Here is a 27,681-nt window from a genome sequence, read left to right on the forward strand (position 1 = left end):
TTAAAAATACTTACTCATCTCTAATATTTACTAATGTTTGTTTTATAATTCTGTTATTATTTTTTGGCATCTGCATACAACATCGTCTTGAATAGTATTGGCTCCTCACTTTTTTTCATCGACCGAAACTTCCTAGAGGTTAACTCATATAAATTAGTGTGAGTGCACATCTAAAATCGTGCTTCCTGTTTAAACTTCCAAACATGCTGATTTTTCAAAATTCTTTATTTTGTTTTTAAACTTGCAGGTTCTCAACCTGTAAAGTCCCTGTAAAAATACTGCCTCCTTCTTTAAGGCAGGCAAACGAGGCTGAAATTCTGCGTACTGCGAGAAGAGTAACAGTAGATGAGCTGGCCTTTTTGGATCCTAATATGTATAAGGTATACAAACGATTTATGCGTTCCTATCTTTTTTTTAAAAAAAAAGCATGAACCTGCATTTTTACATGTTGAACAAAAACTAATTTTGTTGTTGCTCTTTTATGATACACGTGTCACAAAACATTTCATAGAATGATACATTCATATGTAAAGCATCTATCAAACGTTTCGACACACATTATGATTGGTGGTACAATGCTTACCCCAATTGTGTCAAGCAAATGCATAAGGACCCAGCGACCGGACAACTCATTTGTCAGAAACACCCCAACCAAATTCCAACACCCTGGTAACATTTAATATGCAAGTTTATTGTTCTGTCTTTTTTTACTTTTTCTTCAATTTTCAACTCCGTGCTGTTTCTTTGCAAGTAAAATATGAGTTCAAATCTGTAACCTCTGTTGTATAAAGTTCTTTGCTCTAATTGTTAACAATGAGTTATAAACCATAAAAAACTCATGCAACTCAATTTTTAAATATAGGTACAAAGTTAATTTGATTCTTAAAGACAACACTAATGAAATCAATGCTTTGATAATTGGCAAAGCTAAAGAAAAACACTTTGGTATGGCCTGCAAAGATTTGGTCATGAATCAGAGATTGGTTGACCAACAACTGCCAAATGAGTTTTTGCGACTAATTGGACAAAAGAAGATTTTTCACTTGCGGTTCGAAAATAGAAAGAATAGTTTACAAAAAAGTGATGTGCTGATTTACAATGTGTCAGGCAAGACAGCTATAAAACGGGTAACTCCACAAATGTACCAAGAGCAGCCACAGTATCTTCCACTACTGTATCATCTTCGACCTCACCACCTGAAACAAGCGGAGAATCACATAAGCGAAAGAGGGAGTCCGTGAGGAAAGCTCTTTTTACTGGCAGTGAAGAGAGGTTTTGATTCAAACTCCATATTGTCATCAAATCTGATACTTTTCTTTTACTTCCCTGTGTTCAAACATGCATATCTTCTGCCTATCTTGCTTCGCTTAAAATATACCTGTGAAGAATCTTTTTTTTTTTTTTTTAAAATGAGTAAAGAGTATAACGAATTATAGTTGGGCAACATTTTTTATGTTTTGTGCAATAAAATGTGCTCATCAGTCATGGCCATTTAAAACAGTGAGGCAGAAGAAATTTCAGAAGTTGACCCAAAAGAATTTGATGAAATGCCTATCAAATCACTGGAAAAAAAAAAAAAAAAAAACCGCCTCCAGCTACTTCAAAAACAAATACAATCCCTCCAAAAATGAACTAGGTAAGTATGGTTTCATTTTGCTAAATTTTTTGCTTAAAAACTGCTCAAATGTGAACTTAATCACTGTCTAAATGCCTTCCATTGTTTTTCTCTGTGTAGCTTGGTTTCTCAATGTCAATGCTGATAGTGCTCCTGGAACAAGACCTTTCATGCTCTACTACAGAATATTTTGCATCTTTTGTTACTCTATATTAAACATTGTCTAAGATCTTTGGTAGTTTGTAAATACCACTTTCTGCTCAAAACTAGACAATATTTTTTGTACCTCCATATACCAGCATTTGTTAATTTTTTGTGTACAGAAGCTGGTTTAGTTTTTAGAGCACATAGGGTTGCTAAAGTAGAATATATAGCTCTAATATTTTTTGTATCTCCATATGAAAGTATTTGCTAATTTTTTGTCTGTAAAAATAATCATCCTAATCCAAAAACAGTTGTAACTGTTGTGATCCAATAAAAAACTCCCAAGTTCATCCCTATATTCTCACAATTCAAGCTTTTCTCTAGCTTTTCCAATTTCTTTGTTATTAGTGTTGTTACTGCTTTGCAAATCCATTTTTCAAGTCTTTAATATAGCATTTCATTCTGCTTTAAAACCCGCAGCAACGCGCGGGTACTAATAACTAGTGGGTGCCTAAAATCCTTTCCAGACATACAACTCAAGTGGTCAACATCATCAATAACAGTTAAAAAAAGAAGATTGCACTAGTGTTTTCCAACCAAAATATCAGTTCCTATATATGTGGCATGACATGAAATAGCAACATAGGAGTTGCTGTCAAATTTGACAACAACTTCAAATAATTTTTAATTAATTATTAAATGTTTTTATTAGCTTTTTATTAGTTCAAACATTTATTATAATTATTTACTGATTATGTGACTGTTGCAAGTTGTCTTCCATCTTACCTCTTCTTCTTTTTAATTCAACGAATATTTTTTTTTTAATTCAACGAATTTTTTTTTTTTTTTAATCAACGAATAGCTTTGTGAATAGATATCCGATAGTGCTTTGTGCTTCACAAAAATCCTACAGTGCTCTTTTAACAAAAAATGTTCTTAGAGGTGATGCTTATTGAGTTGGATTTTTATTTCTTCTATTTTCAATTAAGGGGTCGTCTTTTATTAGATTATTTGTATTACCATTCTATTAAACAATGTGAAATTTTATCATGAATTGTTTCATAGGTTACATTGCTACATCACAAGAGACATACAGTTACAAGGTTTCAAAATGTACAACTTACAGAAACCTGTGTACTTGCAGACAGGAACTACCTTCGCTCTAGGACTTTACATTTCCATGGTAATCATTACTGCCTCCTACGCAAGGCCACTGCGAATCAACCAAGCTGCAATTCGACAAGCTCACATTTCCGGCAGGCAGGCATGAAGAATTTATGGATAACTGCTGGCCTGAACATACCCCGTTGCAATTTGACATGCTAACGCTTCCTGCAGGCAGGAATGAAGAATTCATGGACAACTGTTGGCCTGAACAAACCCCGCTGCAATTTGACGTGCTCACATTTCTTGCAGGGAGGGATGAAGGATTCATAGGTAACTGTTGGCCTGAACAAACCCCGCTGCAATTTGACATGCTCACGTTTCCTGCAGGGAGGGATGAAGGATTCCTAGATAACTGTTGGCCTGAACCAATTCCACTGCAATTGGGCATGCTCACATTTCCTGAAGGCAGGAATGCAGAATTCATGGGAAACTGTTGGCCAGAAACAGATTGTTCTGGTGGATCAAACTGAGGTAAAATATCACTTTGAAACAAGCTAGGTGTGCCAAAATCTGGTAGTGCCAAACTATCTCTATGGTTGTGAGAGGTGTCAAGTTTCTCTTGGAAGTAACCGTGATAATAATCATCCTCTAATGGAATTGCACCTGTAAGAGTCTTGAATGCGAAATCTAGGCATGGGTCGGACCATGAATCCATGAAAGGGAAAGAGAAATGTGGCTCTGGATGCTCAACATGTGCCTTCTCGGTTTCAAAGTTTTGGGGTTTCTCCTGAGGAACAGCATGCTCTTCAAGAGCCTTCACGCTCTTGTTTGACAGCTCCTCTTGCATTGAATTGTTTATAGCAGTACAAGGACGAATTGCAAGCTTTGCTTCTGGTGTAATCTCAAGCGGCTGAGATGCTTCATCTGCCAAATCCACAGCTGGGATGGCTATACTTTTACATGAATTTTCTGTTGCAATTCTAATAGCTCGTTCCTCGGACATAGTACTGGCCAGCAGCTCAGGTTCAACCCCAGCATACTGATTTGAAGACCAACGGGGCAACTTAAGTTCTTTACTGTCCTTGGATTTGTTAGCCCTCGGTTTTCTACTACAGTTCTTTTCCATTCCACCGTCAAATGAATTTTCTTTTTCCATCATATCAGCTGCAGGTCTTAGAATAGGCCTGTTATCCACATTATCAAATATTGGCAATTCCCCTGTAAGCGTTTTGAATGCAAATTCTAGGCAGGGGTCTGAACCAAACAGAATGCTGAGCTCTGGTTCTGGCTTCTCAGCATCCCCTTTCTCAGTTTCCAGCTCTTGTTGTTGCTCCTTAGGAACCACTTGGTCATCAAGTTGCATATCTCCCTTGTCCAATGGCTGCTCAGGTGATGCAGATTTTAAATCAGTTAAAGTATGATGCGTTACCTTTGTTTCTGATGGAGCCCCAAGCTGCTGAGATGCTCTACTTACAAGATCTGAAGCCAAACCTACATCTTGACCAGAATCACTTTTACTAGGCTTCCTAGTTGCAGCTTGAACAGCTCGTTCAGTGGAAACCAAATTAGCAGCCCCCTCTGGTTCAAGCCCAGCAAGTCGTTTTGAGGACCGACGAGACAAATTAAGCTTTTCCTTGTTTTTTGATTTGCTCGAGCCTGTTGGGGATCTTCTGATGTTGCTTTTTTTGAAAACAGTCTTAACTGAATTATTCTCATTCAGGGTGTAAGCAGCATGAGTAAAAAGGGGCTCATGTCCAGTACACATCATTTTTCCTGGGTCTAACAAAGGACCTCCAACTTCAAGCAATGACCTTTCTCCTTCATGTGTCTCAGACAGTTCAGCTTTTGGCTGTGATGACCTGCTTGGAGAACCATCTTCCTCGGTCTTAGCACATTTTTCAAGCATGTTATTAGTTAATTGCTTCACTTTAACAACATCAGCTGTCGAAGCAAAGGCAACTCCACTTACTGAGGATACCATCTTGTCTGGCAACTCAGAGCTTTCAGTTTCTGGTAGTTCCAACCTACTCCCAGCAAGTCGTTTTGAAAACCGGCGACACAAATTAAACTTTTCCTTGTTTTTGGATTTGCTTGAGTCTACAGAGGCTCTTCTAACATCGATTTTTCCTCCTCCATGTATGTCAGAAAGTTCAGCTTTTGCCTGTGACGGTCTTCTTGGAGAACCATCTTCCTTATTTTTGGCACAATTTTCAACTATGTCATCAACTAAACGCTTCTCTTGGACAACCTCAGCTGTCGAAGCAAAGGCAACTGCACTTACAGAGGGTACCATCTTGTCTTGCAACTTGGAGCTTTCAGATTCTGGTAGTTCCAACCTGCTCCCAGCTAGTCGTTTGGAGAACCGACGAGAAAAATTGATCTTTTCCTTGTTTGTTGATTTGCTCGAGTCTACTAGGGCTCTCCTGCCTTTGCTTTTTTCCAGAGTGTTTAGAGAACTATCTTCCTTAGTTTCGGCACATTTTTCAAGCATGTTCCCAGTTAAATGCTTCTCTTGGACAATCTCAGTTGTCGAACCAAAGGCCACTCCACTTTCATAGGGTACCCTTTTGTCTAACAACTTGGAGCTTCCAGCTTCTGGTAGTTCTAAACTGATCCCAGCAAGTCGTTTTGAGGACCGACGAGACAAATTATGAATTTCCTTGTTTTTTGATTTGCTCGAGTGTACTAGGGCTCTCCTCACATTGCTTTTTTCCATCACAGGCTCAAGTGAATTGTTCTCGTTCAGACTAATAGCAGGAGTCAAACCAGGCTCATCTCCAGCAGAACTCATTTTTCCTGGGTCTACCACAGAACCTTCAACTTCAACAAATAACATATTTCCTTCACGTCTGTCAGGGAGTTCAATTTTTGGCTGTGATACCTGTCTCCTCATGACAGGATGCTCAAGTTTTCTCCTTTTGGTTGCAGATGATGGCTACAGTAACAGAAGAAAAAAAAAAAAAAAAAAAAAAAAAAAAGGAAAAGCATATTATTAATATAATGTCCCTCGTGCACAACAGATATAACAGATAACTAATAAAAGAGATAAAATTGTTCCTAACAAGCCTACCACATTCAGAGGGTCATAGTTATAGAGAAACATCAGTTTTGACTTGGAGTTCCTTGGTTTAATACTTTTATGATTTATTCATTAAAGAGAATTTACTGAATACCTTCTATTTCTTTCAGAGACAGGTAAACAGAACAGTAGAACAGATGAGTGTGAAAACAGCAACTTTATGTTTAAATACGTTAAATTCCATCTTCACTAAAATGGGTAAGAAGTTAATACGCATGAAATTGGCCTACCACAACATGAAAGAATCTTAGCCAAAGCAGTAACAATGCTCCAAAACCATTATGAAAAACAGATGCTTTAAATAGCGTTAACAAAATAGAAAATCAAAACCCCACAACACGAGAAAGCTTTCACTGCTACATAAATGTAAGAATTGTATTTCAATCAGGGACTGAGAGATGTATTGTTTTGGATTAAGCTTAATCATGTTATACAAAAAATATCAGAGCCCAAATTCCACCTAGTCCTCCCTGTTTTTACTTGGAACATGCTTTCAAAGTGTTATAAGTGATTTAAATTAAAAAGATTCTGTCTTTCAAAGTAGTATAAGTGAATATCACTTGAACTTTATTTTGTTTCTGCACATGTTAGACATGCATCACACCGTATCTGTCATGATCACTAAATTTTCATGTAACCTAATGTTTTAGCACTAAAGCTTCCAAAGAATACAACAATAAGCATTCTGATTTTTTACAGTGTAAACTCCAAACTGATACCATTAAACATTAAAACTGTTTATACAAATAAATAATGTTGGTGTTGCACTAGTGAACAACAACATTGCAGCAACAGAGAACATTGGTGATGGGGGAACAAAAAAAACAGCATGGATATAGCACTTACTGCATCATTAGCTAACTTTAGAACATTCCCGCACATATTCCTGGGTTTAAATGCATGTTTACTGATCTCTCCAGTTTCTAGATAGCAAATAACATCCTTTTTGGAGCGGAACACGTATCCAGAGTCTGGATCTGTGTAATACTGTCCAAAGGAATGGACCATTAAAAATCAGCATATAATATATAGTCAAGAACTCATAGAAACAAACTGCAACTAGTTGGATTATTACTACAGCAAGACTAAGCATGGAAAGCACATGAGCATGTGTACTATGAATGGAGAGAGAGAGATGGGGTGATGAACAGAACCAACATCAGCTGGAATAAGTATCAGGGTAACTGATTCTATACCGGGTCTTTTCTAAATCGATTTGCATACTTTGTAACTTTGATCTCCTTTATCCATCCCGGTGGTAAATCCTCCACATGATGCTTCTCAACATAAACCTAAATTATACATCAACAATCATTGGATTAAACAAATGTAATAACATGAATTTCATAAACAGAATGCAATCATTCGTTCGGTAGCTTCAGTATGTCATACAATAGAAACCTGCAGTGAGTAGTCCCCTAACACTACCATCTTCATACTTCGATATGGAAATGAGGTGCCGTCAATATCAGGGCACCTCAGGCTTAGGATGATTTTCGCAGAAACAGTTTATTACTTTTCTTTTATTTTTATTTATTTTTAGACGAAACATAATATACAGTTTAGAACTTCTCTTTTTCACAATCAAACTACAATGGATGTCTGGCAGGCTGGACTAAGCTCTAATAGTGGTAAAGTTTAGTGAAATAGTTCACTGTTCTACCTTTCAGGTATACCCAAAACATCATCATTCAACAATAGTAGGAGAAGTTATATCAAAAAACAGTAGCGGGAAAAGTGATCCTAAAATACCACAAAATTATATTTATCCAACAACCCGTATACAAATATTTCAGCAGGAACCTAATTCTCTAATCCGTTTGATTCCAGTGATTAAGGTAGAAGCAGATAATGACTTAGCTCAGAAATCTTATACCATTTTCCATGCTTTGATTTTTATATACTAAACGACCCAGATATAATGACCAAGGGGAACTCAACCATATGAAAAAGTAAAAAGATAGGAAAATTCTAGTAGTCATCAGGTTGACGTTTTTGGCCATTTATGGGATGGAATGTGATTGTAGGAAAAATTTACCAAGAAGGCAGATAGTTTAATCAGGACTCAAATGGTTAACTTCCTTAAAATATTACATCACGTAAAATGCTAAGTGTTCTCTACTTTAGGCTTTTCTACGAAGTTAAGAACACAGCTTCTAAAGAAAACTGATTGTAGCTAGATTTTGATTTCTTTTGGACGGAGGAATTCAATTCATAAACCATGGAGCTTCTTTTTGGGTAATTTTTTTAGAATTTTTGTCCCATCCAAATAAGTATGAAAAAGAAATTACAGCAAGAGAATATCAAATGAAACAAACATTTTTTGTCAGCTGCATGGTAGTGACATCCTTCCCTTCGGTTATGCATCTCTTGCTGCTTATAGATTTGAGATTTCCAGACTTCGAGCTCTTCCGTTTTACAGTTTTGAGATACCGAAATACCTCTGGCTTGGAATAGAATGTACGTTCTCTGGAGGGATCAATGTAACACTGCAAAAGGAAAATTGCTCAAGTCAATGTTTCTTCATAGTTTACTATCAACTTTAACAGGAAAGTTACAAGACTATTTTTGTAAAACCAAATCAACCCGCGCTTTAAGTTGTACGTAAGACAGGTAATTAGACCACAGAATACAACAACATACAATCTCATTGTGAATGGATTTAGAAAAGATATTACAGTTTATGGTTGGAACAAGTGTGCAAGACATTAATAAAAGGTAAACAATTTCTAGGATTCTACCATACAGGAATCTTTGCTAACGACTTAATGACAAAATAGCACCAAAGATAATAGTGGCACCATAGAATTTAATGCTAGCATCCTTCATAGAAGATAGTTTAACACCTAGCATTAATATGAATAAGTGCAGTAATAACTTTTACACAAATACAATGTAATTTAACACCTAGCATCCTTCAAACAGACCAAAACCATTATCCTAATACTTATTTCTAACCTATAGAATTCAAAGGAATAAACTATTACTTGCTTCAACCTTTTCTTTTTGAATGTTTGACATCTAATATGCAATGGAATGTTACTAAAATATTTGGTAAAATAACTGTTGCACTATTATGTGCACAACTAATTTGACATACTCTTGGGCCAAATTTTGGATGGCAAAATCTGATGTACTAGAAAAAGTATTCAATGTGAAATGCGATCAAGTCATTGATACAAACGTAAATACTGAGCCCTGACATATCTCACAACCATGTCAAATATGCATGTGCCAGGCCGACCATGTGTTTTGGAATACTAGCTAAATCATGATTAATAACAAACCAGGAGTTCCTTGGTAAAATTAATTGCCAAGCCACTAGTAATGGCGTTATAATAAAATGCTAAAAGGGTATTAAGTATAAATTCACTAGACAATAACGGCAAGGCACACAAAAAATGCACATAAACATTACCTTGTATTCTCTTCCAACTTGCACACCACTCTGTCGTATCCTCAGCTCCACTTTCCAACCATTAGGCAACCATTCAGGATATTCGGTTGGGTCCACTTCAAGCTTTTGATAACAAACAAGCCCAATCAAATAGATGAACCTAGCATATGGTTTAGAGAAAAGCCTAAAAAAGAAAAAAGACTTACTTGAGAAGGAACTTCTTCTGAGTGGTTTGGGATCTGCACAGAAGTTGGCTGAGGCTTTTTACCGCGCGTGTTTTCCATTTTGATAAAGCGCACAGCATCATCCTTAGAAAAGAACTTTTTCCCAGTTTCCAAATGGATATAAAACTGCAGACACCAAAGTGATTATGAGCTTAGTGATAACACAATGGCATGATCTTTTGATTGTAAAGTTTCCATATTAGTTAATATCTTTTCTAACTATATTGCTCAATTAGGTCATCAAGATTGGAACAGAATAGGAAGAAGTTAAACATTATTCCTCCAATATGACGATAAGATATCCATTTTCATTTCAGATTCCAATACTTCACTCACAACAGTCATTTTGCAACTGCCAGCTCAAGCAATACGTCCGTCATCAACACCAGAAATGACACAAAAAACCCCAAAGAGAGTTTAATGAGCCATGACACTGACGTTCGCATCTATACCTAATAAACAGTCATTTTTGGGCAGCAAGATCCATCAATAACTCCTGATGCACATCTTTTGGAATCTACGCAAGAGAAAGACAACGCACACTCCCCAAACCCTGAGCACAACAAAATCTTCCATTACAAACTAGACTGTTTCCGTGCAGCGAACAAACAATCACGGCTTGAGACCGTACAGCAATTAATTTAAGTCAATCTACTAATCCCAGAACAGAAACCTTCAGAATTTCCTAAAAATGCAAAACTTATTAGCTAAAAACAACCGGAATCACGCAACACCCAACATGCAACTCCTTTTCATCAACAAAGCACACATTTTTCGCAAACAGGCGCACTCGCATATCATCGAAATCATCAAGGCCATGAAAATGTGACATGCAGTTATCATAGAAAACTTGTATGAAGCTAAAGAGAGAAACACGGGCCAAATTAACGCAATCAAAGCTACAAGCTTTCTACCATGGCAGCTCAGCCACAAGCTAACGGGACCAATTGAAAACCGAGATTGTCTGGTTTCAAGTCAAACCCTAGGAAGACAGAAGAACGAAATTGGCGAAAGTATTACCTCAATTTTGCGACCTCTCTTTTGGTCTCTGGATTGGACGGACCAGCCGGGCGGGAGCCAGTCCGGCGAGCTCTTGGCCACCATTTTGCCAGGAATACGAAGTCTCCAGTGATGAGACGCGGGAATCTGAGCGTTGTTCGGCGATCAAAGTTTGGGTGTTATCGAGGGTGTTTGGTGTCTCCAGGTCCTGTGAAGTAAAACGGAAGTGAAAGTGTATTGAGAATTAGCAAACAGCTAAAACGTATATTAGTGAACATTGTGGATTGGAATGGACCGGAGTCAAATGTTGCGGCACACGTGTTCCTCGATTCTCAATCTCTCCCTCTTTATTTTTTTCCTTACAAACAACAGTGTAACTCGGTTAAATTGCAAGAAGAGAATTGGGAATTTGGATCGAATATATACATTTTAACCATTCATCATGTATCGTAAGGCTAAAAATCATTTGATTGTTTTATTTAAATTTAAACGTAAATAGTATCTGACAAAAACTAATGGCACGATATACAATGAACGGCTAGATCCAGAAAGATCCTCTTTCGAAAATTGATGGATTGAACCCAAAGTAAGGTGTATAAATAATTATTTTCTGTTGCTACCTATACCTTGTTATCCCCTTGCATTTTTGCATTTTTCTTTGTATGATTTATTACTGTATTTACTATTTTAAGATATGTTCTAAACTTGATCGATCACCTGTCGTTAAATTTTAATTCAAAAATAGGTCATCATTAAATCTTTTACTGTGCTTTCTTGCTATCAAACGACAAATTTAATAAATTTTTTTAATTGTCGTATGAGGTTACAGTTGCCCCATAGGATTTGGATCCTTGCCCTATCCCTTTTCTGGAGATCATAGGGATCAAAGAACACGGACCGTTGATCAAAAATGTTGTAGCCACGATTTTTTTCTTTTTTATATTTTTTATGCAAAACGTTGGTGCTTTACTTTTAAAAATATAAAAAATATTTAATTAGAACCGTACGATTTTTTATCAACGGTCTGTGTTCGTTGATGTCTAGGATCCCTAGGAAGAGGATCCAACGAGGTTCCAAATCCTGCCCATACCCGAAGAAGGGGTAAAATATAATTTATCAAAATTAAAATGTTTGATTTTGCAAAATAAAATAAAACTCTGTCCCTCCTCTTCTCTCTCGTCGCTTTAGTAAGCATCCGATCCCCCCATTTGTCGTCTCATATCTCTTACAGTAGCAGCCTTCATCCGAGTCCTCTCGAGCTGTCTTCGGTAAGCATTTGTTCTCTCGCTACTCGTTCTCCCTCTCTAGCTTTTGGGTATGTAGAAACTAGTGCTTAATTTCGAATTTTATCCATCTAAAATTCAAATTTCTACCCGAATACGTATTCGATTACCTGTTTTAGGGTTCCTTTTCTGTTGAATTCATGAATCGTTTCATCTATTTACACACCATGTTTAGGTCCCACAGTTTGTTTTCTGTGATGGGAATTAGGCAAACATCGCAAGCGCCCAGAAGTTGAAAGGGTAAATTATAAATTAAAAAAGGAAAAAAATTTGGATTTTTGTGGGTTTTTACTTGAAATTACGTTTTTTCTTACTTCTTACTCTGATGAATTGGAGATAGGGGTTTATGATTTTATCGATTCCAATATGTTCATTAGTGACCTGGGAAATCTTTTTCAAATTCTGATTGGTGTTAGAAATATGCCATGTTCGTTTTTTAATCAAAAAACTGGAGCTTGATAATAAAAATCAATTGAAATGAAGTAATTTGAGATTACATGTGTACTCTTGGAGATTGAAAGATTCTGGATTTTTTGACAATCAATCCGATAATTTACACTAAATTCATTTAAACTACAGGGTGGGGAAGGGTTTGAACCTCGGATGCAGTGGGTTTAAGGGGAAGGTGAAGGCCCTATCCAGTGTAATCCACCGCTTGCAATAGCTTGTTTTAGTTTCAATTTTGATATTTGTGTATAAGCTTGATTTTGCATTGTTTACTTAGTACATCTTTCTATACTGTTTTAACAGATGATGAGTTCTAAGTAAACTTTGTGAATTGCAGATGGCGTTGAAAGAGAGTTTGAATAGGTTCAAGAAGCAGCAAGAGAGCGCACAGTCACTTCTTATCGGCATTGCATCTGATAGGGCCACAGCAACACCAAGACCTGCGCCTGCAGTCACTAAGGCTCCAGCTCCAGCTGTCAAATTTTCAAATGATACGGAGAGACTTCAACATATTAATAGCATACGGAAAGCCCCTGTTGGAGCTCAGATCAAGCGTGTTATAGACCTGTTGCGGGAGGTTCGAACTAAACCCACATTTTGTCCCTTTATTTGCTTGATGTAAATGACTATTATATTGTTTCATTTACAACTCTCCTAATGAATCATAATAAATCATAACTGTGTGGTGTGTGTACTTTGAATCACGATTCATGAAAAGAAATTGAGGTGTCCATGGTTGAGCTACAAGCTCATCTGAACCCCATGTTTTCAGTTACCTGTTGTTCCGTACGGTAGTTGTAATGAGCAGGCTTTTTGTGTACCATTACAATTTGTTTATCAGCGTCATTTCAAGATAATTGGTAGAGGTTAGTGCAGATATTCTTGGCATGTAACTTATTGGTGTGCCTGCGGATTTGGACAGTGGTGACTTCTGTGTCCTCCCCCCACACACCCCCCCCCCCCCCCCCCAAAAAAAAAAAACCTCTTTTTGCTTAACAAAATGATAAAAAAAAATTGTAAAATACCACATACCAAAATTGGTTATGTTTGTAGTTTTTTTTGGAGATACACATAGCAAGAAATTTTTTCGATGTAAAGCTGATGATTGATCAGTATCTAGAGCACCCAGCGTGAGCAGCAAGGGTATAGATAATTGGCTGTACGTTATTTTCTACATCTGCCTGTGGTTGATGAACATATGTGAGTTGTACTTGTATATATAGTTTTGGTCACGAAAGATGAATTCCTCCCAAAGTGAAGTTTGTTACTTGGTTAGTGGCTCATAAAAAGGTCAATACTCCGGGCATGATTCCAAGGAGGAGAGCCGACTCATGCCTTTATCCTCAGTGATGCATCCTATGCTAGCACGGGGATCTGGAGATCATGTTTTTATACGTTGTCCTGTGGTTTTTGAGCCTTTGGTGGTGCTTGTTCAGGGAGTTTGCAGTATATTTTCTCCGTTTTATCTGAGAAATTTAGTTACCAGGGTGGGAGAAGAAAACCAAAGTTTTATGGGGGTGCATACTATTGGCTAGTTATTTGGGATGTTTGGCTATGATTTTCGAAGATGTTGCAGGTGGTGGGACACAGATTTTATTGGAATTTTTTTTTATCTTGGTCATCATTATGGGCCTCAATAGAGAATTCAGGGCTTGATCTTATTCTAGTATTCAGGGGTTGATCTTGCTATATACTAGGTATCGTGTTGTGTTATGTGGTTTATGTCTTACTGTTTGAGAACACTTGCTTCCATGATTTTTCTTATACTTTTGCATTCCTGTTATGGCCATCTTGTCCATTGCTTGTGTAATGTTATTGTTTTCTGCATTAAAATTTGTTTCTACTAAAACATAAACAAATAACAGACTTAAGAAATAAGTCAGCATTTGTATATAATATATACAAGAGGGCTGTGCTGATGGCTATTGGTAGGGACTGCTTATTTTTGATCTTCTGGATGCCTATAACAGAATATTTGCGAGGTTAAGATGGGGAGTATCAGTTTAGATGGAAGAGTTTTTGTGCTTAAAAATATTAGCTTCGCCATGGGTTCAGTTGTAGCAATTAGAAATTCACTAGGTGCTAACATTGGCATTAATCTATAATTTTGTTGGAGCAATTTGGTGCTTTCCTGGAAACACCTTTTACTCTCCCTCCCTTTCCCAGCTCTTTTTTGTTGTTTTCTCTTTCCTGCTTTTTGATAAGAGAGATGCCAGCTTGGATAGGACTATCTGATGACTTTGAATCTCTGTGTTTACATATTTTTGCAGACAAGGCTTTCATATACACCAGAGCAAATTAATCAAGAATGTTATGTCGATGTGAATGCTAACAAAGCTGTCTTTGACAGTCTGAGGAATAACCTAAAAGTTTCTTATGATGGGAAGAGCTTCTCTTATAAGGTAACTGTGAATTTTATCTAACTATCTGCCCGAGTAGACCAGGACGCCTATGATTTTATATATCATTTGAATTATTTATAAATGGCCTTCTTGTTTAACCTCCATGAAGGATGACATCTTCACTTGTATTTTTTTATCTGTAGTCCAAACATCGTATCATGGACAAAAAACAGCTTCTGTCCCTAGTACGGAAATTTTCAGAGGGTATACCGGTCATTGATCTCAAGGATGCTTACCCAAATGTGATGGACGATTTACAGGTATATATTATTTGTACATGTTCTACTTATTTGATGAATCATGGTATAGCAGATGACATCATACAATACTGTATTTACCTTTTAGATATCTTAGAGATTCCTCCCCCTACCCAAAAAATAATGCAACTGTCTTTGTGTGCGAAAGAGAGGTCCCAGAGTGTTTTGATGTTATACCTTGTAAAGTACACGGATGGAATGTCCGTGGGTCTTTATAACTTTTGCATATTTAGGGAATTTGAGGAACTACAGAGAATTGAAGTTTTCATTTCTCTTTAGCCCTATTGCTTTTACTGAGGCCATTATGGCGGAACCTGTTAGGAACCTTTCGTAATGCCTTTAGCTTGGTATGGTGACCCCAAAAGAGACTTCTACATCTTTGGTCTTAAAGATGTCGTAATAGATTTCTTCTTTCTTTTGATTTTATGAAGGAAAATGGCTGTGCATCTTGTTTTTTCATCCCAACTTTCAGTTTTTGGTTGAGGCTTCTGTGGCTGCTGTTATATGCTGTGATGTAAATTGTAGTCTCTGGATTTCTACTCTTACTGTGGAATCTTAGAAAGAGAAATTATTTTCTAGGCTTTGAAAGCTTCGGGTGATATCTGGCTGCTTTCAAACTTTGATTCACAAGAGGACATAGCATATCCAAACGACCCCAGGTTGCCTGCCTCCAAGGTTGACGATGACCTTAAGGTGCTCTTTAGGGGGATTGAGTTGCCGCGTGATATGATTGACATTGAGAAAGAGCTCCAGAAGAATGGGATGAAGCCGGCCACGGATACTGCAAAAAGAAGGGCCTTGGCACAGAGTCAAGGCATTCCTAGCAAATCCAAACCCAAGAAGAAGAAGCACGAGATCACAAAGAGGACCAAGCTTACAAACGCCCATCTGCCGGAGCTTTTCCAAAACCTAAAGAACTAGGTCAAGCCGTCCTTGGCAAGTTGCGTGGTTATGCTTTCGAGGCAAAACCTTTTTGGTATGGCCTTCAAATATGTGATTGCATTTACAATCATGAAGTTTATGTGAAAGGTCTCTGAGATGTTGTGGCTTGTATGGTCCAAAGAGTGTATTAAAACAAATGTATTAATCTGATTAGCCAAGTGACAACTATTAATGTTAGTGAAAAACACTTCGAGAATCAAAACGCCGCATTTGACTGTAAACGAGGTTTTCTGGGACTTGTTTGCCAAGCACCCCTCAGAAATGGAAGTTAAAGAGGCACAAGACATACCTCAAAAGCTTCAATCAACGTATATTTTTTGCATAAGATGATGTCAATGTTTTAAAGGAAAAAGGTGTGGATGGGACGTTTCATGGATGGTCCTGTCTAGGCGAAATCCTTGAGGTATGAGGCGAAGCCTTAAGAAACCTAAATTTTGAACACACACACACACACATATATATATATAATACTTTGTATAACTCTTAACTAAAAGTGAACATAAAGGAAGATGGTGGGGAAAAAATTAGGAAATTTTAACGAAAAACCCACGATATTGTTCACTTTAACGAAAAATCACATTTTAATACTAAAAAGTCAATTTTGATACTATTCATTTTACACTTTATTTTGTCTTTATCATTAAAACTCAAAGTTTTCACGTTTTTTTCATTAGTTTTCCTAAAAAATTATCAGCAAAGTGGCGTAATAAAAAGTATAGAAAAATGAAAAGTGAACAGAAAAGAAGATACTGAGGTAAAAAAAATATCAGTAAAGAGGGATAATAAATGTAGCAAAGTGGGTAATAAAAAGTATAGAAAAATGAAAACTCAAATAAAACCCTAGCTATCTTCATTTTCTTCGCTGGGCAAACTCTACAACTCAAGAGAATTCCAAATTTTGCAAACTCCCAAAAAACAGAGGCAAAAATGTTGTCGCCCCGCCTCGCGCACCCCATGAAGCCTAGGTGAGTATTTTGCCAACTCCCAAAAAACAAAGGCGAAAATGTTGCCACCCCACCTCTAAGGCTGCCTAGGCACACCCCAATGCAAGTTTTTTAAAACATTGAACGTTGTAGATATTGGTTAGGTCAGTTAGTAGTGAGTGTAATGTGGTCACTTCTTCATTGTACAACTAGTTGGGATTCCCCATCTCATAAGTTATAATAGTTTGGAATATACATTATCATCTTGTTAAAAATACATCATATCTCTACTAATTAATAAAACACTCATTGTCAACTAAAAACCTACGAAAATTACCAGTTTAACCCTCTAATGAAAACAGAACATAAATAAGAAATATGGTAACTTTAATAACCAGTTTAACCCTCTGTCACTCTCTTACTCTCTCCTTCTATTTCAAAAACAAAAATAAAAAATTTTCTCACACACTTCGTGTATGCTCATATTCTAGTACTAAATAATAATAGTTCCCGAAAGGGCAATTTGGTAACTTCAATAACTAAGCGCCAATTTTAAACCCACAAATTTAAAAGTTCGTTTATTTCCCTGTCCACCCATTTTATACCGGAAGAGATCGTCCCCCTAATTTGATATAACCCACACTCACAAGACTCGCAGAAGGTAAAGGCACAGGAACCACAGGATCGCGCAACGCCACGATGCTCATTCAATCTCAATGCTCCGTACTCTCTCCCATTCGCCTCACAAACCCCCGTGGCCGGTGCCTTCTCATTCCCCGCCCTGCCCCTTTTAACGGTAATACGAATTTTTTGGTTTCGACTCGATTTTTTGTTCTTTGTTCTTCAGTGTTTTTTTTCTTGGGATTTTTTGGTGCAATTTTATTATCTATGGTCAGTTTTCCGATCGTACGGAGTTGTGAGAACATGGCTGGGGAAGAAAAAGAATGGGGGAGTGTTGGTTTCGGCTACGGAGGAGCAGAGCTCGAGCCTCAATGTGCAGAAGAAAAGGTTCATAACTCTTCCAATTGTTGTCATTATAATCCTATTCGTGTTCTGAACTTTTATTTTTTCACGTAAAATTGAGATTGGCTTGGTGGGGTTGAATTTCGAAGGAGCTTCATTGGCGTGGAGAGCCCATCTTTCACAGTTCTATGTTTTGAATTGCATCTTGTATCACATCATACAATCATGTCGTGTAGAAGGTGGATTCACTTGTTTTACGAAAGTTATTATGTCTGGTTATTATCAGACACGTCAACTGTCGCATAATGTGGTCAGAACATCTGTGGTCATGTGGTGTTACTAGACATTATCAATTGTCACTTAATGTGGTCAGCTAATGCATTCACCTGTTTTTACATGCAAACGTAATGATCTTGTACTTTCCACAGGAAAATTGTGGAACACGTAAGCCTGCTCAAAGCGAAGCAGGATTTATCTGATGAAGAAGAGAAGGATATGCTGGATTATCTCTACACAACCCAGTATCAAATGCGAGGCATTCTCGCAATATCACTAGGTGAGTTTTACTCAAAATACTTGGTTGATTTTGGTGGCTTTTCTGTGTCCGATTTGCACTATTACAAGGGCTTATATGTTCTCAATCGCTCATATAGGACGTGTCTCTGATCAAAACCCTGACAAGTATACCCATGCTGTCTACATGCGTTTCCAGAGAAAAGAAGACATTGGCAAGTTTTATGAGAACCCCTTCTACATGCGAGTTCTCAAGGAGCATGTCTTCCCTTACTGCCATGTATGCCCTGACATGTAAACACCGACACTCTGTTCTTTAGGCTTCGATTTTTGTTAATTTTGCATTTAACAATTTTTTCAACTTATTGGACTGGAATTTATGGTACATACACAGGAATTGCTTAATGTCCACTACGAATCTGAAGTAGAAGATGACATTGTTCCAATATTCCGCAAAGGAGAGGTTTGAAACGACATCCTTACTGGTTTTTGTTTTATTTATGCAATACAATCCTATTGGGATTGGGGACTACATAATGCACATGCAGAAAAGAGTGTAAATGCTTGCGATTATACAGGACTTGCTTACTGTCAATTAAATTTTACTATCCCTTTTAACTAAATTGGCTGGGATCAAACTTTTGAATTCTCATTCCGCATCTTAATATATCCATATGATTTATGTTTGTCGGTTTTGGGTGTAAAAGAAATCTCGAAAGGGAATGCTATGCTAACTACTCTTGCAAGCAGGAATTCAACTTCGGTGTGGAATTTGTGCTTCTGCTATCGTTTGTTGATAGTGCATCTGGACATGTGGAAGAGGCATTGGTTTCTTTGGAAGAACTGATTGTGGGATTTCCATCCTTGATTGTCCAATCTACTCGAGGTTTGCTTGAGCTAAAAGCCATCTCTTTATACTTTTCACTCTTCGTGGAAAATAATTCACTTGAACCCTAAAACAAGGCATCTCGATTTTGTCAACTCTTGTTTCTAGGTTGTTTTGGTTGTGTTTATATAACATTTATTCTGGTGAAATAGTGGAAAAATTCGTATTTTTGTTACGAAGTATCCCTATGGTAACTTGTTACTCTTTCGTTTGCAGGTCTGAATCTTAATCTCAGCAGCAAGGAGTATACACATGGAGTAGTGATCAGATTTCGGTCCTGTGAGCGCTCGTTGCCTTATTTAGATTCAGATACATGCTGCCTTCACTTTGATAACTTTCATTCACTGTATAACTTGTAGTTGACGCTTTTGAGATATTCATGGGAAGCTCAGAATACAAAAAAGTAAGTAATGTACTTGAATCCAATTTTCCCCATCCACTGTGGCATGAACTCTCTTATCACGAGTGCATTTTTATCTAATCTTACATGATGAAAAATACCGTTCTTCCCAATCTTTTGGCTACATTCTTAGCTCTTTTTGTTCTTTCAGCGTCGTTTTTATATTTATAATTATGATCTCCGGCTAATTTAAGGTTCGAGACACATTTTGGGATCGTAGTTCTAGGTTTGTCTCTGTTTCATTCAACCAACAAATCTCTAACATTCGGAAATTTTACCAAACTGCAGATATGGAAGTCGAAATTCGAGCAAATCACTCGGAAAACAGTTTCTGTTCATTTTTCAGTTCATCCAGTTGGCAATGAGATTATGTAGAGAGGATCCTGTGAGGTTTGTTACCCTTATTCATCAAAACCGAAGAGTATACGAAAAGAGGTACATCTCATAATATTCATATGTGTCCCTGCAGGGTTTTGAGCATGCATTCTTGCTCAATCTGTTTAATTCAAGCACTAAGTATGCAAGCTGGTTTCTCCATCTTTGTTCCTTCAACCAGGTACTCACTCCGTCTTCTTCAAAATCCTCGTACGGGATTACATTAATCTAATCCGTCCAATTCTTCGGGATTACAAGCGAAAATTGTGCATTGTACTGTAGGAATGTACGTATTTTTTCTTGTATCTTGAATGATTTATCAGTCAAACTTCCATAGCGCTTGTTGCTTGCAACATTAACCTTCTATCTGGTTTCTGAATGACTTATAGGATCCTTCCAAATGCATTGTTTGACTTCGTTACAGAAAAAAACTAAAAACGCATAATAATATGCAACTAAATTATTAATATTATGCATTTCAGATTATTTTATACTCCATAAGAATCCAAATTGTGTTCCACCAAATTCAAGCCAAAATCAATTACGTGTTTGCATGTTCACTTCTTATGTTAACAACTTCTTGTTGTCGACGCAACTCCAGTTACCTAGTCATGTCTTGACAAGTCTTGTACTTTGAAAAAAACAACCTTTCCGGCAAGAACTTGGTTTGTTGGTTCTCACCTTTTTTCTTACAACTCTTTGATTCCTAAATTTAAGCTTCTTTTTTTTTTTTAATTTTTTTTTATTTTTTATTTTATTTTATTATTATTATTATTATTATTATTATTATTATTATTATTATTACAAGTGATATTACTAATCTGAGCTACACTAAAATGAGGGAAGGGCTTGAATCTGAGCAGTAGTGGATTGGAAAAGGAAGACCCTATCCACTGATTCCCAATTTTAGAAATTTTTTTTTTTTATTACAAGTCATATTACTAATCTGAGCTACACTAAAATGAGGGAAGAGCTTGAATCCGAGTAGTAGGATTTGAAAAGAAAGACCCAATCCGCTGATTCTTAATTTTTTTTTTTTTTTCCAAGTGATATTACTGATCTGAGTTACACTAAAATGAGAGAAGGGTTTAAATCTGAGCCATCATAGATTGGAAAAGAAAGACCTTATTCAATGATTCCTAATTTTTAATTTTTTTATTACAACCGATATTACTAATATGAGTTACACTAAATTGAGGGAAGAGTTTGAATCTGAGTTGTAGTGGATTGGAAAAGAAAGGCCCATTCATTGATTTTTAATTTTAAACTCTTTTTGTTACAAGTGATATTACTATTTTGAGCTACACTAAAATGAGAGAAGGGTGTGAATTCGAGCCATAGTGGTTTGGAAAATAAAGACCCTGTCCAATGATTCCTAATTTTTAATTGTTTTATTACAAGCAATATGACTAATATGAGCTAAATTAAAATGAGGGAAGAGTTTGAATCCGAGCCGTAGTGGATTGGAAAAAGAAAAAAGAAGATCATATCCATTGATTTCTAATTTTAATTTTTTTTTATTACAAGTGATATTACTGATCTGAGCTATACTAAAATGAGGGAAGAGTTTGAATCATAGTCATAATGGATTAGAAAAGAAAGATCCATACACTGATTCCTAATTAATTTTTTTTTTTTATTACAAGTAATATTACTGATATGAGCTACACTTAAATGAGAGAAGAGTTTGAATCCGTATTGATTGGAAAAGAAAGACCATATCCACTGATTCCTAATTTATTATTTTTTTATTACAAGCGATATTATTGATCTGAAAAACACAAAAATGAGGAAAGGGTTTGAATCCGAGCCGTAGTGGTTTGGAAAAGAAAGTCCCTATCCACTGATTCCTAATTTAAAATATTTTTTTTACAAGCAATATTACTGATCTGAGCAACACTAAAATAAGGAAGAGTTTGAATCCGAGCTATAGTGGATTGGAAAATAAAGACCCTATCCATTAATTCTTAATTAAAATTTTTTTTATCGTAAGATATTACTAATATGAGCTACATTAAAATGAGGGAAATGTTTGAATGTGAGCCACAGTGGATTGGAAAAGAAAGACCATATCAACTGATTACTAATTATTTATTTATTTTTTAATTACAAGCCATATTACTAACATGGGCTACAACAAAATGAGGGAAGAATTTGAAACAAGAGCCGTAGTGGATTTGAAAAGAAAGACCAAGAAACAAGAGCTGTAGTAGATTGGAAAAGAAAGACCATATAGGCTATTTCTTAATTAACTTTTTCTTTTTGTTACAAGCGATATTACTAATATGAGCTATAGTAAATTCAGGGAAGCTTTTGAATCTGAGCCGTAGTGGATTGGAAAGGAAAGACCCTATGCGCCACCAGGGGCAGAGCAATCGACCGGTTGCTATATATTTTTAATATTGTTTTGTTCATTTAGAATAGTATTTTTCATGTGCTAAAGAAAATAATAATTTTACTCCCGAGAACATTTGCAAAATCTCCAGAAATCAAGTGCAGATTATATGTGCATGCTAATAGCTTTTAATCCTTTGAATCCAAAACTGTTTACAGAATTACACACTTTCTTCATGAACTACATTCACTCCTAACATTTTTCACTAGAAAAAAAAGGAAATGATTTAGACCAGAAGCTGCAAAAATAATACTGTATGACTGAGAATACACAAATATAGTTGCAAGAAGGGTGATCAGTTGTGAAGTGGGTTTGGTCCCTGTGGAACTTCTCGTAGGGAAACGCGGGTAACTCGGTCGGTCACACGAGATCCCTCCTCTGGAGCTTCTCTGGAGACATACCATGAATTTCTGGAGTAGAATCCAGTTTTTTCAGTTTTCTTGGCTCCTTCAAATTTCATTCCATCGTTGCGATGATAACTCGATATCTGACTGATCATAAGCATGATCATGAAGGCCACACATACAAATCTGAGATGCTGAATTCTCATCATTCTATAAGATGAAGATTCAGGGGAACTGAGTTTGTCTCTCATTTTTCAAATGGAAGCAGCTGGTGTGAAGGCTTTTAATATGAGACGAGGCAGCTTGTGGTAAAGATGAAATGACGTAAATGTCCAATATTTCATCTCGAATTTCGGAAAATACCATTGAACTAACCTAACTGGTCAAATTGTGGAAAAAGATCATCTTGCTCTTGTTATCGTATTCGGTTGTTTGGGCAGTAATTTTCACTCTTGTTTTCTCGTTCTACATTCTTATTTTGTCTTTGACTTATTCAACTGAATAAATAAAAAAGAAATTTAATGTCGGAGAAAAAAATGGATTGCAGAAATCATTCGCTTGTGTCATGCATTTAGATGGTCATTTCAAGTTTCAACTACTCCTATCAGAGCAACTCCACCCCTATCCACTTTGCGCCAGCACCCAGCGCATTTATCCACTTAATTGAATAGTAATAGACCCAATGAACAGTAATAGACCAAAGCATCTCCACCCCAAAAAAAATGTGCTGCCACCCAGTCTAAAAAATGCGCTGGCACAAACGATCTCCACCCCTACAAAATGCGCTGGCTAAAAAATACGCGCCAATAAACGGACCGGCCTCTAGATCTCCACCCAGTCTAAAAAATACGCGCCAATAAACGGACCGGCCTCTGGGTCTGTCCATTTTGGGCTGGGCTCTTGACTGGCACGGGCTGGGTGCCAGTCAATTTCGCGGGCTGGAGCAACTTCACTGCAGGCCGGGCCATTTTCTTCACTTGGTGCCAGCCCATTCTGCTAGGGCTGGACTTGCTCTCAAAGGTGACTTCTCTTGCATTACTGCAGGTCATTTTGGTCAATTCAGAAAGCCTTGAACATGTTAGAGCTTTATTTATTCATTTGAGGCTTGGAATATGTTAGAACTTGAAGGGCAATCTGGTCCTTTTGCACCCAATGAAGTGTTAATTTGAAAAACGGTTTTGTCAGGCGCTGCAAGAGTTGACTTTTACATCATTTGTGTTCTCTTCTCTCTAATCTCCATTTAGTTTTATAATTTAATTTGTGCTGTAATCATTGGTGAAGAGTTGAGGTATGGTCAGAGACACTTGGTGCAAGATCCGGTTGACGAGTGGCACTTCCCCGTTATCTGTACTGAGAGCCATTTTTCTTATCATCTTAAACTTTAGTGTATTCTCACCTTACACTTAATCATATATCATGTATCATTTCATTTAATCTTGGTTAGCGTTTTTTAAAATTGAAAAAGTGAAATTTAATGTGAAAATTCAATAGAATTAAATGAAATAACACATAACAAATGAGTAAGTGTATGATAAACATATACAATAATTATAGTGGTAAGTAAAAAAGGAAAACTAATTAAAATAGTTTGAAAACTTTGAGTTTTAACGATAAGGACAAAATAAAGGGTAAAGTCAATAGTATCATAATTGATTTTTTTAATGTAAAAATGTAGTTTTTTGTTAAAACAAACAGTACCGAAAACTTTTCGTTAAAATTTCTAAATAAAAATGCTCCCACATGTACTTGATGATATGATTCTAATTAATTGGATATTAAATGATAACAAGTTGTACCATGTAGACACAAACACAACAACCCAAAATGTGGGCTCCTTTCGATCCTTCGTCATCATTCTTCCAATCTAAATCGTAGGGTCCACAAAAAATAAAAAAAATTGAAGCATGATATGCTCCTCTTCGCTAAACTTGGGACCATGTTGGGCAATATCTTTTGGTCTGTTATTTGTAAAAATTAAAAAAAGCGGTCAAAATTCTCTGTGTGTTCTCGAACACGTTTGTGGTACTCCTTAAACTTGAGATGGAGCCTCCCCTTCTCCCTTTTTATTAATAAAAAAATATACATCCTCTGAAGAAGCTACGGTGGGCTGTAGCTCAGGGAAAATTTGTAACAATATGTATGTATTTTAGGTGTATAGCCTTATACAATAGACAAAAAAAAGTGCAAGAATAATTTTTTTTTTTATTCAGTGGGCTTTATGTTATTTTCAATCAATTTTTTTAAGATTGCCTTTACTTCTCCTTTCATTGTTTTGTTTTGCTAGTTGCGTGATTGTAGTTAAGATAGTCCATGTATTAAGTTTTCTATCTTCTCCTTATGTTTGCATCTAAATATATGTGAAATCGGATGATTTATTATAATTTTTTGCAATTTGCAATTGTGAAGTGTATTGAGTTTATACCAAGCAAATTTTAAAGTATATGAATAAAAAAAAATTAAACTTAAATTTTTGTATACAATCTATATGTAGCAAAAAAAATGTCCTTTGATTTTAGGATATTTTTTTAGTTAACACACCCATAAAAAAGTTTATGTCTCCGCCCTTGTATAAATCAACAATTGACATCATTTATGGGACTGCGAAAAGTAAAGTTAATTAAACATTATTAGTAGAACAATAATTATACCTGGAAGAAAGACTATGCAACCCATTGTAGTTAAATTTCTTTATTTGGGTAGAACGAGAAACTAGCTAGTAATAATGTGATTCAAATTCATTGCGAAATTCCGCACCAACACCTCCCATATTAGTAGCAGCACCAAATGACCCATCTACATTGATCTTTATCCAACCTGCTAGTGGGGGTCTCGAGGAAGTCAATGCTTGGGTGGGACGGGATTGTCATGCAGGCATGCCCTTCAGGAAGTCTTCTAGGTGTAACTTGGTCAGATGACTCACCAAAGCTGGACTATCAAGCTTACCGTCCCATAAAAGACAATTTCTGGCCAGCCATATAGAATGAATAAGCATTAGAAAGATTCAACTGACCTGCAGGGAGTGAGGCAAGACACATAGCAACCCATCACACAGAAGAATGGACCGAAGGGTTTGAACCCAATTTCAAATGGGAGGAGAAAAAAACCCGTCGAGCAAATGGACAATCAGAAAAAACATGTAACGCCGGCTCCAGAGAGGAACTACAAAACACACAATTATTGTCCACCACCACTCATTTTTTTCTCCACATTAGCACGCGTAGGAAGGGAGTTGAGACAGGCCCTCCAAACACGCACTTTTGCCTTTCCGGGGATTTTAGCTTGCCATATAGCTCTCCACATCGAGACCCCCACAGTGCTCGAATGTGAAGATAAAGCTTGATTACGCATAGAATATGCATCTTTATATGCGCTTTTCACCGAAAAATAAACCGTTAGCATCATAATGCCACATCAGTTTATCCGAGGGGAGTCTGCTACTCAGCGGGATTGAGAGAATTTGCGTAGTATCACAAGATGGAAACAACTCGTTAACCAAATCAGGTAGCCAGGAAGCCGATTCAGAACTGATTAAATCCGAGACATATTCCAACGCACAGTTAGCAGGAATTGAGTTACCATCTCCCACTAGCCAATGAGAACCTCTTTCCAAGATTGGTCGAGCCTCCATGATACCACTTCGACATGCTTGTAGCCCCCAAAGTAGCTTGCGAAAAGGAATTATGAGGAAAATATTTAGCTTTCAGTAATCGAGATGCTAAGAATTCCGGGTTTTGATGCAGCCGCCATCCTTGTTTGGCAAGGAGGGCGAGATTAAAATCATAGAGCGAGCGGAACCTAACACCACCTTTATCCTTCTGATGACACATACTCTCCCAAGAGAGACAATGAGTCCGTCTAGTGTCCTCACTGTCCCCACCAAAACCGGCACAAAATACGTTGCAAATCCTCACACAAGGTTTTTGGAAGAAGAAAGCAGTTCATTGAATAAATGGGAAGTGACTGACCAACCACTTTAATAAGAATTTCCTTACCTGTTGCACTAATGAGCTTGTCTTTCCAACCCTTTAGCTTCTTCCAGAGACGGTCCTTAATATGAGCGAACCACTCCGAACGATTTCGTTCGAGAACAATAGGGAAGCCCAGATAGCGATCTTGTACATCAACCTGACTAACCCCTAAGAAGGCAGCAAGGTTGTCTTGTATATCACGACGAATATTGGGACTAAACGATACCGCACATTTCTGTATTTGTTTTAAATGCCAACGTTCCTAAAAGGAGGCTCTGAAGAACAAGAAACTGTCATCAGCGAACAAAAAGTGGGAAATGCTTGGCGCCCCACACTAAATAGAGACACCAAGTAATCTCCCTAGCTCCTCATTCTGAGAATTAAACTAGTCAAGCCTTCGGCACACAGGAGAAATAAATAGGGAGACAGGGGATCCCCTTTTCTCAGGCTACGGGTGTGAGAGATATACCCAGTGATCGCGCCATTCACCAGTAAGGAGTACGAAACAGAACTAACAACAACTCATAATGATTTCAGTCCAGTGCGGATCAAAGTCAATTTTTAGCATAACTTTCCGTAAAGAAACCCCATTCCATATGGTTATATGCCTTGCTCATATCGAGTTTTAATGCTAACAAACCCCGCTTGCCACGTCTAAGGTTGTGAAGATAATGCCCCACTTCAGATGCCATAAGAGAATTATCCGAGATTAAGCTGCTAGGCACAAAAGCTCCATGCTGTTCAGAAATAATTGCATCCATAATTCCCTTCAAATAATTCACAATGACCTTTGCACCTATGTTATACAAGACATTGCACAGTTTTGGAAAGATAAGCGATCCGGATGCTACTTCTCCTATAATAAATCACATAACATAAATATTAGTATATGATAATTTTCATTTCCGCAATTAATTACATAAGATAAACAAAATAAGATAAAATACTTATCTTTGGAAACACTCTTCTTTGATCCTTAATTAGAATAAGATTTTAGGTTGAGACGTGTAATCACTGT

At 36.9% G+C, this 27,681-nt stretch overlaps 3 protein-coding genes across 8 annotated transcripts; 2 read left to right on the forward strand and 1 right to left on the reverse strand.

Moving 5' to 3' along the window:
- Positions 1 to 2,756: 2,756 nt before the first annotated feature.
- Positions 2,757 to 10,782, reverse strand: LOC103958513. Its single transcript, XM_048589338.1, has 7 exons — positions 10,587 to 10,782; positions 9,549 to 9,692; positions 9,364 to 9,465; positions 8,264 to 8,434; positions 7,142 to 7,237; positions 6,792 to 6,932; positions 2,757 to 5,801 (listed from the first exon to the last, which is right to left on the reverse strand). Exons 1-7 carry the CDS (start codon positions 10,668 to 10,670, stop codon positions 2,922 to 2,924), a joined length of 3,618 nt encoding a protein of 1,205 aa, XP_048445295.1. The 5' UTR covers positions 10,671 to 10,782; the 3' UTR covers positions 2,757 to 2,921.
- A 912-nt stretch (positions 10,783 to 11,694) lies between these two features.
- LOC103958493 (transcription initiation factor IIE subunit beta) lies at positions 11,695 to 16,117 on the forward strand. 4 transcript variants are annotated; one of them, XM_018650199.2, is made up of 6 exons: positions 11,745 to 11,833; positions 12,428 to 12,491; positions 12,633 to 12,872; positions 14,566 to 14,697; positions 14,841 to 14,957; positions 15,534 to 16,117. In XM_018650199.2, the coding sequence occupies exons 3-6, from the start codon at positions 12,633 to 12,635 to the stop codon at positions 15,873 to 15,875; spliced, it is 831 nt and encodes a 276-aa protein (XP_018505715.1). In that variant the 5' UTR covers positions 11,745 to 11,833; positions 12,428 to 12,491; the 3' UTR covers positions 15,876 to 16,117. The 4 variants fall into 4 exon arrangements, with proteins under 4 accessions (XP_009369029.1, XP_009369030.1, XP_018505715.1 ...); XM_009370754.3 differs by lacking the exon at positions 12,428 to 12,491 and having other exon boundaries at positions 11,695 to 11,833; XM_009370755.3 differs by lacking the exon at positions 12,428 to 12,491 and having other exon boundaries at positions 11,728 to 11,880.
- A 1,336-nt stretch (positions 16,118 to 17,453) lies between these two features.
- On the forward strand, positions 17,454 to 20,357 carry LOC103958494. Of its 3 annotated transcripts, none has more exons than XR_007260262.1 (10): positions 17,454 to 17,615; positions 17,716 to 17,827; positions 18,211 to 18,338; positions 18,436 to 18,575; positions 18,690 to 18,758; positions 19,046 to 19,181; positions 19,398 to 19,460; positions 19,541 to 19,584; positions 19,870 to 20,016; positions 20,138 to 20,357. XR_007260262.1 is itself a non-coding variant. In XM_048589793.1 (10 exons), the coding sequence occupies exons 1-9, from the start codon at positions 17,519 to 17,521 to the stop codon at positions 19,954 to 19,956; spliced, it is 876 nt and encodes a 291-aa protein (XP_048445750.1). In that variant the 5' UTR covers positions 17,454 to 17,518; the 3' UTR covers positions 19,957 to 19,971; positions 20,051 to 20,357. The 3 variants fall into 3 exon arrangements, 2 of the variants coding, with proteins under 2 accessions (XP_048445750.1, XP_048445751.1); XM_048589793.1 differs by having other exon boundaries at positions 19,870 to 19,971; positions 20,051 to 20,357; XM_048589794.1 differs by having other exon boundaries at positions 19,870 to 19,966; positions 20,051 to 20,357.
- The last annotated feature ends 7,324 nt before the right edge of the window (positions 20,358 to 27,681 follow it).

Source organism: the organism of the source record quoted next, unplaced genomic scaffold (genome assembly GCF_019419815.1).
Source record: "Pyrus x bretschneideri cultivar Hongxiangsu unplaced genomic scaffold, Pyrus_bretschneideri_v1 Contig3, whole genome shotgun sequence".
Lineage (NCBI taxonomy): Eukaryota > Viridiplantae > Streptophyta > Magnoliopsida > Rosales > Rosaceae > Pyrus > Pyrus x bretschneideri.

Bases quoted from the DNA above. Each gene is read 5' to 3' on its own strand.
- LOC103958494 (XM_048589793.1), top strand. From the start codon at position 17,519: ATGCTCATTCAATCTCAATGCTCCGTACTCTCTCCCATTCGCCTCACA. The intron at 18,759-19,045 runs GTTTGAAACGAC...TCTTGCAAGCAG, and splicing joins CAATATTCCGCAAAGGAGAG to GAATTCAACTTCGGTGTGGA. The intron at 19,461-19,540 runs GTGAGCGCTCGT...TATAACTTGTAG, and splicing joins AGTGATCAGATTTCGGTCCT to TTGACGCTTTTGAGATATTC.
- LOC103958493 (XM_009370754.3), top strand. From the start codon at position 12,633: ATGGCGTTGAAAGAGAGTTTGAATAGGTTCAAGAAGCAGCAAGAGAGC. The intron at 12,873-14,565 runs GTTCGAACTAAA...ATATTTTTGCAG, and splicing joins TTATAGACCTGTTGCGGGAG to ACAAGGCTTTCATATACACC. The intron at 14,958-15,533 runs GTATATATTATT...ATTATTTTCTAG, and splicing joins ATGTGATGGACGATTTACAG to GCTTTGAAAGCTTCGGGTGA.
- LOC103958513 (XM_048589338.1), bottom strand. From the start codon at position 10,670: ATGGTGGCCAAGAGCTCGCCGGACTGGCTCCCGCCCGGCTGGTCCGTC. The intron at 9,466-9,548 runs GTAAGTCTTTTT...TGTTATCAAAAG, and splicing joins CAGAAGAAGTTCCTTCTCAA to CTTGAAGTGGACCCAACCGA. The intron at 7,238-8,263 runs GTTTGTTTCATT...TGTATAATTTAG, and splicing joins CCATGCAGCTGACAAAAAAT to GTTTATGTTGAGAAGCATCA.